The following is a 12,960-nucleotide window of genomic DNA, read 5'->3' on the forward strand; positions in this document are numbered from 1 at the left end:
CCCAAAGGAAAGGGATTAAACTACAGACCTTCTAGGTAGGTGATGAAAGGTGTATGGATGTACACATTTTCTGTATTTTAAAATTTCATTTTATTTTATATTGTATTTAATAAAATGTTCATACTGTTACATGTTCTCTTTTCTACCTCAACCTGACAATCGGCTGCTGTAACAGGTGAATTTCCGCATATGAGATCAATATGTTATCTATCTCTTCCTCATCATTATCATTGATTATACAGTATTTTATCATTATTTTAATAAACTGGCAGTTGCGTGCAGTTTATTATTTAGCCATTGCTTGTTAACTATAATAGTTTACATAAGAAGAAATGTAGTTCTGGCAAATACTGACAGATGATCCGGAGTGTGTTGTGGCTGTGGGAGTTGATGGTTTTGGAAATACCATTGTACACAAGCTGTATTTGGGGTTTCTTAGAAATGTCGCCATCCTCTGGACAAATGCGCAAACGCTTTATGTCGTCGCCTTTGCTCCGTTGTGTTTGCCCTCCTCTTCCTGCTCTGTTTTCGCGGGAGTTCTCCAAGTAGGCGGGGCCACGTGGTGTCACTGTCGATTCTATTGGACAGCTGCACGTTTCCGCGCCAACTATGCAAACCAGCACTGGTGGAGTTGACCAATCACGCTTTACGTTTTGCTCGTGCCCGGCACGCTGTGGCGCGAAACCCTGATCAGTTGTGCGGTTGACGGCGGCGGAGGAAACAGCACCGAACTCTGAACAACATATAAGTGCGTCTACAAGCGGAATCAATAATCGAACATAATGGCGACCGACATGGTAGATGACCTGGAGATGAGGGAGGCTCAGAGGGATTACCTGGACTTCCTGGATGATGATGTAAGTCTGACTTTAGTCCGGTCAAACGATCGAAGTGTCGTGAAACCATGCGGGCACCACAAAAGAAGAAGATCTCATTTAATCACATGTTTCACCGATGGTTTGGAAACAGTTTTCAGATGCTGCTCGTTGTTCTGATTCAGTTTGAGTCTCGATGTTGTGTTTCCGATTCGAGGCGTCTTGTCTCCCTGAGATCGGAGAATCATTGTTTCCAAGAAGAGTTTGATCCGAAGTGAACGAGCGTCAAGCATCTGTCTGTTTTCTTTTGTCCATCCTGCAGCAAGACCAGGGCGTTTACCAGAGTAAAGTCCGGGACATGATCAGCGAGAATAAAGCTCGACTCGTCGTCAACATCAACGACCTGAGGAGACGCAACGAGGTCCGAGCTGCAAAGTAAGTCACTGTGTGTGTGTGTGTGTGTGTGTCTGATTAGTTTGATTATGTCATCTATAAATCCATATTGTCAGTAGCTTTTTTTCTGAGTCCCCACACTATAACTTGTTGCATACAGGAGCGTTTCTAGGGACGTTGGGGCCCCAGGTGGGCCTTACATAGAACCTTACTAGTTGATACAGAAAGTGTTCACCATGGAAGCCATAGAGACAGATTCCTGTGTTTTGCTGTCATCAAACCTCTCTCTCTCTCGTCCATGACCCAAATATTCTTTGTCCTCCACCAGACTGATGAAAAGTGCCTTCGAGGAGCTGCTCGCCTTCCAGCGGGCCCTGAAGGACGTGGTGGCCTCGGTGGACGCCACCTACGCCAAGCAGTATGAGGAGTTCTTCATCGCCCTGGAGGGCAGCTTCGGCTCCATGCACGTCACCCCCCGCACCCTCACCGCACGTCTGCTGGGCAGCATGGTCTGTGTGGAGGGCATCATCACCAAGTGTAAGTTCTGTATTGATCACCCCCCCCCCCCCCTCCTCCTCCTCCTCTTTTGGGATCTACAGTCTGCCCTCTTCAACACCATCTGAAATAATGCAGTGATTAAGTTAAATACTATTATTATCCCCAACTGGTTTCAGGAGGGCTTCATAATAATAACTGTATAATGAGATTCTTAGATAAATTTCCGTCTCCCTCTTCAGGTTCTCTGGTGCGTCCCAAAGTGGTGCGCAGCGTCCACTACTGCCCGGCCACTAAGAAGACGATGGAGAGGAAGTACACAGACATGACCTCCCTGGACGCTTTCCCTTCCAGCGCCATCTACCCCACCAAGGTAACGTAGCCTGAATGCAGGCTTATCCCTGTGGCGTCAATCAGAAGAAAAGGTTCTAGCAAACGTGTCACAGGGTCCATGCTCACCTGTTTCCCTCTCCTGATAGGATGAGGAGAACAACCCGCTGGAGACGGAGTTCGGTCTGTCCGTCTACAAGGACCACCAGACCATCACGGTGCAGGAGATGCCGGAGAAGGCGCCCGCCGGCCAGCTCCCCCGCTCCGTGGACATCATCCTGGACAACGACCTGGTGGACGTGGTCAAACCAGGAGACCGCGTGCAGGTGATCGGGACGTACCGCTGCCTGCCAGCGAAGAAGGGAGGATTCACCTCCGGCACGTTCCGGTGAGACACCTACTTATATGTTAACTTTTGCAGCTGCAGATTTCCTCCCTGTGCTCTCCACTAATTTTGCAACCCTCCCCTCCTCAGGACCATCATGATCGCCTGCCACGTCAAACAGATGAGCAAGGAGATGTCCCCGTCCTTCTCTGCGGATGATGTGGCCAAAATCAGAAACTTCAGCCAGAGTCGCTCCATAGTAAGACCTCGTGCTCCCAGTTGGACACGCTTGGAAAAGCAGCTGAGTCCCCTCGTGAGAAGATTAAAACCCCTTTTCTGCTTTCACCCAGGATGTGTTCGATCAGCTGTCCCGCTCCCTGGCTCCCAGTATTCACGGGCACGAGTACATCAAGAAGGCCATCCTCTGCCTGCTGCTCGGCGGCGTGGAGAAGGTGCTGGAGAACGGCTCGCGCATCAGAGGAGACATCAACGTCCTCCTCATCGGTACCGGCGCCTTCCCTGCTAATGTCCTCATTCAGTCAGGGAGCCAGAGTTGGAGGTCAGACTAATGTCATCATGCATTGTCCTTTTGTTTCGATCAGGTGATCCATCAGTGGCCAAGTCCCAGCTGCTGCGGTACGTTCTCCACACAGCTCCCAGAGCCATCCCCACCACCGGACGAGGCTCCTCTGGTGTGGGACTGACCGCCGCCGTCACCACCGACCAGGAGACCGGTACGACACGCACACACATGCATCCGCTGGCACACAGATATACTGTAGCTCTTTAACTGGGAGAGGCGGTGGACTAGTGGCAGAAACTTGGACTATGGGCAGAAAAGGTCTCTGGTTCGACTCCACGGAGAAAAAAACAAAAAGACGAACCTGGATTGATCTGTCCAAAAATCCAAGAGGATTCTCCCTACCCTGTCTAGTGCCCCTGAGCAAGGCACCTTACTCCCCCAACATCTGCTCCCCGGGCGCTGTACATGGTTGCTCACTGCTCTGTGTGTCCTGCACCAGATGGGTTAAAACCAGAGGTTAAATTCCCCTACATTGCATGAGCGTGCCTGTGCATGTCTGTGCATGTGTTTGGGACAAATAAATGTATCTTAATCTTAAGTGGCTGTACTGATCAGAGCGTGTGACCTCGTCCTCTCTCCCATTAGGTGAGCGCCGTCTGGAGGCAGGCGCCATGGTGCTGGCCGACCGGGGCGTGGTGTGCATCGACGAGTTCGACAAGATGTCCGACATGGACCGGACGGCCATCCACGAGGTGATGGAGCAGGGCCGCGTCACCATCGCCAAGGCTGGGATCCACGCCCGCCTCAATGCTCGCTGCTCGGTGCTGGCAGCTGCCAACCCGGTCTATGGCAGGGTGAGTAACCACATGACGGCTAATGTGTGATGCAGCAGCTGCTCTGTGTTTTTCCTCATGTAAAACTCTCCCCTCCTCCGCGTTCCCAGTACGACCAGTACAAAACCCCCATGGACAACATCGGCCTGCAGGACTCCCTGCTGTCACGTTTCGACCTGCTCTTCATCATGCTGGATCAGATGGACGCCGAGCAGGACCGCGAGATCTCCGACCACGTGCTGAGGATGCACCGCTACCGGAACCCCCGCGAGCAGGAGGGAACAGGTACTGTGGATCAGGGCTTTTCTGTATAACAAGTTGATGCTTATTTAAAATTGTCAAATGATGCATTTCGTTGTGTTTGCTGTTTTAGCCATGGCAATGGGCGGGAGCGTAGACGTCCTGGCTACAGAGGACCCAGACGCTATCGTAGAGGAGCACGAGGAGCTGCAGATCTATGAGAAGCACAACAACCTGCTGCATGGGAGCAAGAAGAAGAAGTACGCACACACACACACACACACACACACACCTCTGTCCTGGAATGATGGAAACATCCCCAAAAACATTTCCTCTGTAGACGTCATGAGCTTTTTGCATATCCGGTTAAATGAATCTTTCTTTTGTCTCAGGGATAAGATTGTGAGTAAGGAGTTCATGAGGAAGTACATCCACATCGCTAAGGGCGTGACGCCGGTGCTGACAGAGGAGGCCGCCAAACACATCGCAGAGGAGTACGCCAGACTGAGGAGCCAGGAGCAGATGGCTGCCGATATCGCCAGGGTGAGCGGACCAGGATTGCTACTCTTAAACGTTCACCACATTTTAGTGGAGCCACTGGGTCATATTTAACGAGACTCTTCCTCTGAGCTGCGTGACGTGTACTGGTCGTTGAGGAGGCACCAATGTGGAGACTCCGATGAAAGGTGTTTTTTAGGCTTTGGAAGGCATGGTTGTTTCTGTTCTCGTCTCTGGAAGTCAGTTGCGAGCACTTCCTTACTGGTGACCTCTCACACTTCATAAAAGATGGCCACATTTGTTTGGTTGGCTAATAGCAACGTGTAGTGTCTCTCACCAATGGCACGGCAAGAATTCCTTGACTTAATCATAATCAAGCACAGTGACCAATTTAACAGACAACAACTTCTTATAGTCTGAGCTCAGGATAACTGAGACACTGAAATAACAGAGCCAATGTTAATGTGGCCAGAAACACATTTACTTCTCCCACTGTGACTGAGTGAAAATGTCAGCGTGATTTAGATCTAGTTTGGGACCTGTCGGGAGTTTCTCCAGGTGAAAACGTGTAGTGTTTGACCCCCGGTCTGTACCATATAGTACTTGGGGTCTAGCAGTTCATTGTTTGCCACTATTTGTACTTAAATACTTTTTTATAGTCATGCAAACAACTTGTGGCAGCTTAGCTCATAAGAAGTCAGTGTAACATCACATGTACAACCCGTGATGTGTTTGCGTGTATGAATGAACTGGCTCTGATCTCGGTCGCTCTCCTCCTCAGACCTCTCCGGTGACGGCCCGAACACTGGAGACGCTGATCCGTCTGTCCACAGCGCACGCCAAGGCCCGCATGAGCAAAGCGGTGGAGATGGAGGACTCGGAAGTGGCCGTGCAGCTCGTCCAGTTTGCCTACTTTAAAAAGGTGTGTACTGCTCCGCAGAGCTCGACAATGCAGTAATATCAGTTTTTACACAGCACAAGGGGACTGAAGGTTTCTGCAGTAACATGTCAGTGAACACCTCTCGGTTTTGCCTTCTGTTCAGGTTCTGGAGAAGGAGAAGAAGCGTTCGAGGAAGGAGCGAGACTCCGGCTCGGAGGAGGAGGAGGAAGAGGAGACGTCCACTCAACCTTCCCAGAGAACTCGGAAGAAGAGGTAAACAGTCGGTGAAGCACAGCTGAACAACCCTCTTACACTCTCCAAGCATAGAAACCTTTCTCCTGGCTTTGCTTCCTCTTCTATCGCTGTGTGTAATGTGTGATAATGTCCTATGTCCTGCAGGGGGCACCAGGGTTCTCAGGGCACAGAGGGCTACAGCCCATATGACTTCAGTGAAGAGCAGAACGTCCCTGAGAGTAAGTGTTTTGTATTTTATTTATTTTTTACCATGGGACAGTTTTTTGTCCATTCTTGTATTTTTATAAAGACGAATCTTTATTAAAACAATAATACTTTTGTAGAATCTTTTGACATTTTATTTCACTGCTTAGATTTGTGAAATTGCACAATTGATTAAATGGTTTACTCTTTTGTTTATCCTACCCACAATGCCCTTGGTTGCACTGTGGTCACGGACTATAAATAAACCAAGCTGACTGAGAAAAACATTTAAAAATAGAAATAATATAAACAGGAGTGACAAACAGGCAAAAACAACTTGTTTTGTAATTTAAAGCTATTTAATAGTGTGTAAGCTACAAATCTCAAGCAAACTCACTCTGAAAGTCAGGTTCGGAATTGCTGAAGAAGTATTATTTTTAGGTACTTCTACTGGAGTATTGCCATTTTTACTATTACATATATATACTCTTGGGTCACCATATTGCAGAGGGAAATGTTGAACTTTTTTTTTACTCCACTTCATTTATTTGACATCTTTATAAACTTTTTTACATTGTCAGCAAGTTAAATATGTGTTATGACAGATGAACCCATTAACAGTATTTAAAGTTGTAAAAATTACCATGACTTGAACTTAAGGGTGTAAATGTATACATTTTTACCGTATATTTATATTAAAGTATACTATAGTAAATGATCTGAGAACTTGAAGCACTGCAAGAAAGTCGAGTGTTATAAATTATATCCAAAGATGTTTTTATAAATAAATGCATTCCGTTTATATGGCTCAAAGTAACATTCCAAATGATAATATTTCACAGTTTGGAGAATATTACTTTATATATTATTGAGAAATACTTGAGGATGCTTTACGTCTTCATATCATTGTCATACACAGGTTATGTCTGACTTTCTGTATGAGAGAGTTCTCACGTTGTTCCTTATGCTCTTTAGTTCAGGCTGGAACCCCGAAACCAGCCAAGCCACAGCGAGAGGAGGCGGAGCCCATGGAAGCCAAATCACAGGCTGAAGGCACTGAGCTGTCTGCAGAGAGGTGGGTGCCTGATTCATGCCAGCATTTTAACAATGTAGATGATATTAAATATTCAATCCTGAGACTGCTTGATTTCTATTTGAAGAAATTAGTTGCAATGAATAGAGCTGGTTGAAATATATTTACGGGTGAAGGGGAGTCTGTAGACTCGAATGTTTCTTTTAGAACAAATTACAGCTTGTTTCTACGATGTGTGTGTGTGTGTGTGTGTGTGTGTTGATTCATACTTAAATATAAGTTAAACATGAAATAATTTTCCTTTTTCTCCCTAGACTGAAAGAATTCAAGTCGTCCCTGTTCGCCGTGTTCCAGTCCGCTCACGCTCAGTCCGTGAAGATGCAGAGTCTGATGGACGGCATCAACAAGGAGAGCCAGAAACTTTTCACGGAGCCCGAGGTCCGTGCCGCTTTGGCTCGCATGCAGGACGACAACCAGGTCATGATGGCTGATGACATCATCTTCCTCATCTGAGCGAGCAGGAGTCGGAGGAGGATGACTGTTTCTGAAATGGATGACATGAACTTTGAAAGAAACAGTGATTCATATTAACATGTACATTTTGTTTGTTTCACCTGGTTTTGGACATCTCGTTGCTTTTATGCTGTTTATCTACCCATTTTCCTAAAATGCAGTCTAATGTTGAATTCAAGAACAGTCAGACACCTGACCTGTAATCTGTTATTCCACATCGGGTAAAAATAATATAAGGAATTTGGATTGCATAAGATGCAGCTTAATCTGTCAAGTTTTATTCTTGTATGCACTTGTTTCCTTCCAGGTAATGTTACTTTATAATGTCGTTATTATCACAGACTACTGTAAGTGTTATGAACAAACCTTTCAGTTCATGAGAAAAGGCAGGGTTTTTTCACTGTGCCATAATAATCACGTTATTAAGTAGTTTTACCAACACTCCAGTTGGCTGGGTTTGTATATAGTTGAAGAAAAGTTTTCAAATTGTTAATTGACTGTATTTGTTAAGCAAAAAAAATTAAATGTCATGCTTTGGAAATGGGCTTGGATTGTTAGTTGAATGTTTTAATAATGTCACTTGATTCACATTCTAATTCCACAAACGTCTTTCTGTATGTGGAACGCATATCTCAAGAACCGTTTATCTTATCGGCTTCACAGTTGGCAAGTGTATTTTAATTTGCCAGAGGAAGTGCAGGGCCAGAGATTTGGACTCGTGATATGTTCAGTATTAATAAAACCAGTGCTCTGTGGTGGGGGGTCGGTCCTACGTCCTCTGATGAACCACAGCAGCGGTCAATATCAGCGTCAGGTCATTTTGATAATTCCATTTGTTTTATTCAACCTTATTTCACTGACAGACGTTCACGGGTGCTAATATCTGTCATGGCAACAACATAGAACCTGTCAATTTTTTTTCAAAATAAAAGCACAACATTCCTTTAGTTGCAGCAATGCTTTGTACCAAACTCTCCTACAGAGCTTTTATTTTGAAAAGTTTTGAACTGGGTCTAAAAATTGTATTGGTTGCTTAACAGACCTCTGAGATGACATGCAACGTATGAAAGATAATCACAGTTAGTAAACAATTCAAAATGATATGTAAACACATGAAAATGATCAAGCTTATTCAGTTTCGCTTCATGAAAATGGACTATAAAAGCTTCACTGCAGATAAACCAGTTTGGATAAACACGTTTTATAACCTCACTCTGCAACTGGACTGGTTATAAAAAGCTCTGCACGCAACATCCAGCACTCAAACATTGAGTAGTGACAGTATATTGTAGAACTGTTTGAGGAGGACTCCCTAATGACCAGGAATTATTCTGGGGTCCAGAGCATAAACACAAGAAAACATTACAAACATACCGGAGAAATCACAGCCTATCTAGTGCTGCTAAGTTTGTTCTGTGCTCTCCTAGGTTTCTCAGAACATGGCTGTATTCTTGTTTACCTACTAATCATGTAGCCATAAATTTGTTTGGATGCTAGATCGGCCCGGAACTTTTTTTTAGATTTCCCATCACACTCAAATGAGCCAACCTCTTCCTGTATGTGCACGGTGTGTTTACAAGAAGTAATTTATATCTAACCTGCAATATATCCGGACCTCAGTGTGTGTGGGAGGTAGCCCCTATAGTGATACAACTCTTGACTGGTTAGTACTTCGCTGTTCAAACACCACCTTCCTTCTCACACTTCTTTACTCTGAGCGGAAAGTGTAAATAAGTAGAGCAACTTTACACTGAGTCAGATACCTCAGGTGGTTGGGGAACACAGCATCTTTGCACCCACACATTGAAAACCTTTATCTGATCTTTGGCTCCATAATCTAAATCCGATCAGTCTGTAGATACGATCAACATCAATCAAACTGTGCAGCAACCGCTCCTAGAAACCGCGGCTGCCATCCAGCCTCAAGCTCGAAACACCCACGGCTGACTCATATCGAATAGACTGACGGCTCTCTCACAACTTTAAGTTCAGCTCGGATTTTCTTTAACAGCCAGGTTCGCAAGAGGATTATAGAAACTATTTTGAATGATCAAATATTGTTCTGTTACTGTAAGAACCTCTGAAGTCTAAAAAATGTGAAATACATAAAAAAAATTGACCGTGAATGTTTCTTTAATCAAAGCCCGATGAAAACTTTGAGAAGCTGAGATTTAGATCATTGTCTCATTACTCGTCTGTCTCTAAGCAGGATTGCGTTAAAATACTAACAGAGCGATCTTCTTGAAACTTGGTGGAAGGGTGGGCTATGGGCCTCTGAAGAGCTTGGGAACTTTTTGGAGCGAGTCATGGCAGATGCAGGCATATTCTCAAGCAAAGTGGGATAATGTGTTTTACCTCATTTTGGAGTATATCTCCACAAATAATGCAGAAATCTTTATAAAAAAAAATCCAGAGCGTGTAGAGTGCTAATATGAACACCGGAAATTGGAACAGAAAATGTCTGTGAACATGGAATTAATACCAGATCTCAATACACGTATCAGCAACTAGGTGATCAAGTGACCAATCAGACGGTTGCGCCCAGCAAAGTGAACTTCTCGTGTTTTTTTTAAACATTGCCATTTGCCCTGCGGAGGCTAGCTGCAGGGGTTTCATTGCATCTTGTCCTATGTTCTAAAATAGGAAAGCCTTTAGTTTAAAAAGGTATAGAGGTAAATATGTCTGTTCTACTGAGCGGCCACATGGCTGTCATAGTACGGTCACACAAGCCAGGCACCAGTCAGATTTACCTCTAGCCTCAGTGTACCCTCAAGTTCGGCCTGTATCATTGATTGCAAGTCCAAAACACTTGAAGACAGCACAACTGAGGTTATGTCCCTGCCATCCGCTGGTGGCTGCTAACATATGCTAACATCTAATGATAATTGCTAACTTAAATTATGCAGAAGACCTTCAAACGTATAAGGGATTTTCAACATCTGGATTTTGCTATCAGACAGGGCCAGGCTAGTTGTTTCTAGCTTCTTACTGTATATATTGAACAGATAAACACTCTTGTACTTGTGTTTCCCAAAATGTCAAACAATATAAAAACTCAAATTTAAAATGTTTGTGCAAGTTCCTGACAGGACATTTCATCTGTTCTGCATTTGTATCTCTCTCGGACTATTTGCGTCCTCTGCTTAGTTTTTGGCTGTCGTGTTTATTGGTTGCATTATGCAGAGTTTCAAACTCGTGACTGATTATGGATTAGTTCGATGTAAAAGCCTCTAAGCCGTGCTCGTAATGAGAGACCATATAAATGAATGGTCTGGGACATGACTCATGTCAAACTGAACCTTTGGGAAATAAAGCTGCTGACTGTTGTGTCACACACTGTAGAGATGGCTGGCTTGTAGTTTGAGAACTTCACTGGGAATACGTGAAGGAGAAGAAGTGCTATTTGGAGAAATAGAAATGACAGAAGGAAAGAACTTCTGCAATCATATGCTCAATTATCCCAAAGTGTTTACAAGTGAATTCTCATATTGTCGTAATGATGATTGCTTGAATACCTCCAGCATGTACAACCTGCAAGATGTATGGATATCTGCTGCTGGAATAAAAGAAAATAAATTGGTATAACAGGTAGTTGGTCCTCCTATGTCAACTGGACTTGTTTTACCTTTAATGTGATCCACTGCTGACACGTCTTTCAAGTGCGCTTTCAAAAAATTGATTTTATTATTTTCATTGCCAAATTTCAAACTGTGACTGTAAATTACAGTTATGTAAATCTATTGTAAATGGAATAATAAAATGATGAAAAAGTAACATTTATTTTGCGACTTAATCAGTCAATAATTATAATTTAACTTTGAATAAATGCTTTTCGTAGGCTGCACCCTAACCCTAACCCCAGCAAGAATTTATTTTTATTTTTATTTATTTTATTATGATCAGTTCTTTTAGTCATTTTGTTATCCGTTCGTTTTATACATCTATTGGCCTGATTTTGGTTGAGGTATAAATTGTAGAATAATTCTTTCTGGAGGATTGCCTGCGTCACAGTGCCTCTCAAACCATTTCCTTTCACTACACTGAAGATTACACGGATGTGCTCCAGTTAGTCAGCTCTTTGCTCATATGATGCAGGAGGAGAAGATTGTATCACGGTGTGTCTTTGCAGAATAGTTATGCTGATTAATTACCAGAGCCCCAGTCAGCATTTCCTTGACCTACATTGTTTAGAGTGGGCCGTCAGTGTGAGGGTGATTAATATAACAACAAAAAAAATAGGAGTCACTGTCCGAAACTATGTCTTTGAAAATTTTTTAATGTGTTAATGCAATAAAAATGCATGAATGACATTTTATTTTATTTTCTGCTTTCAGGATAAAACATTTTTTAGCGAGATACGAACCAAAATTTGAAAGGATATTGCAAATAAATAATTTGTTAATTTGGATTGACAAAATCTACTCTGCTTTGTTTTGGACACTGGGAAGAAAAACATAAAATGACATTTTATATAATTATATGTAAAAGTTTGTAAATGCATATATTTGTGCGCGGAAAGAGAGTGCGCTGCTTTCACAGCCACATGAAAGGTGTCAGGCTGAAGGAATGTTTTCACACCGTTTGACAGGATGCAGGTGGCTTGTCACTCACAGGGGAACTATCACTTTCTTCCCGTACTGGGTCTCGAGAATGGAAGATCAGAATGAGTTCATGAGAACACGTCAGACCCTTTGATCATTAAAGGAAGCACCAGCTATTGTTATGAAGGGGCCTTCTCGTTACATTTTTCTTTGGAAGTTTGTCTTCGCTCTTTTAAATATGAGGCCAGCTTTTTTAGCTTAGCATAGCAGAAATAATGAGACCAAGGGGAAAAACATACCTAGGCTTGCCCCAGAAGAAACAAAATGCCAAAAATATTCTTTATGTTTCACAAATTTTGTTTATCCAGCATATTTATATGCAGTAACTTGAGCGTTACATGTAAGCTGTGGAAATGTACGTTGCGATGTCCTATAATTGCACAGGACCTGAGGTGGACGGAGAACATCACCTCCACCATCAAGAAGGCCCAGCAGAGGATGTTCTTCCTGCGGCAACTGAAGAAATTCAACATGCCGCGGAAAGTGATGGTTGAGTTTTACACAGCCATCATTGAGTCCATCCAGCTCTCCTAGACTGGTTCCACTCCAGACCCAGTAGGAGAGCACGCAAGATCATTGCTTATCCTTCCCATCCCGGTCACCACCTTTTCAAGAGACTTCCATCCGGAAAAAGGTTCCGGGCCATCAGGACTAAAACCTTGCGCCATCTGAACAGTTTTTTCCCCATGGCAGTGGGGCTCACATACAAGCCCCCTGCATCACACTGACTCTGCCCCCCCCCCCCCCCCCCCCCCTTGCACATAATTCACATAATTTATAATTGATATATTACTGGCACTATCACCAATCTCTGCACCTTAGCACCGCCCATAACTCTGTTAATGAATATATTTTGTTCTATATTGTTGTTTTTATATTGTTGTTTTACGTTGAGTGCACCAACGAACGACACCAAAGCAACTTCCTGTATGTGCAAACATACTTGGCAAATAAAAGAATTCTAATTCTGATTCTGATTCTGATTCTGATTTAATATCAGAATCCCCAAAAAGTTGGAAATACGAATATATTCCTACTAATTA

General features: G+C 43.7%; 1 protein-coding gene across 1 annotated transcript; it reads left to right on the forward strand.

The window, feature by feature from the left end:
• Positions 1-683: 683 nt before the first annotated feature.
• mcm3 (minichromosome maintenance complex component 3) lies at positions 684-7,860 on the forward strand. The gene is made up of 17 exons (XM_053445187.1): positions 684-857; positions 1,138-1,250; positions 1,537-1,745; positions 1,946-2,076; positions 2,183-2,421; positions 2,509-2,617; positions 2,709-2,862; positions 2,961-3,092; positions 3,527-3,735; positions 3,825-3,999; positions 4,088-4,214; positions 4,347-4,497; positions 5,234-5,374; positions 5,496-5,605; positions 5,732-5,805; positions 6,746-6,845; positions 7,118-7,860. Exons 1-17 carry the CDS (start codon positions 783-785, stop codon positions 7,314-7,316), a joined length of 2,448 nt encoding a protein of 815 aa, XP_053301162.1. The 5' UTR covers positions 684-782; the 3' UTR covers positions 7,317-7,860.
• Positions 7,861-12,960: the final 5,100 nt, after the last annotated feature.

Source organism: Pleuronectes platessa, chromosome 17, assembly GCF_947347685.1.
Source record: "Pleuronectes platessa chromosome 17, fPlePla1.1, whole genome shotgun sequence".
Lineage (NCBI taxonomy): Eukaryota > Metazoa > Chordata > Actinopteri > Pleuronectiformes > Pleuronectidae > Pleuronectes > Pleuronectes platessa.

What these genes read in the sequence shown, in the direction of transcription:
- mcm3 (XM_053445187.1), top strand. Translation starts at nt 783, where the DNA reads ATGGCGACCGACATGGTAGATGACCTGGAGATGAGGGAGGCTCAGAGG. An exon ending in CATCAACGTCCTCCTCATCG is followed by an intron (nt 2,863 to 2,960) that starts GTACCGGCGCCT and finishes TGTTTCGATCAG; the next exon opens with GTGATCCATCAGTGGCCAAG. An exon ending in AGTTTGCCTACTTTAAAAAG is followed by an intron (nt 5,375 to 5,495) that starts GTGTGTACTGCT and finishes CCTTCTGTTCAG; the next exon opens with GTTCTGGAGAAGGAGAAGAA.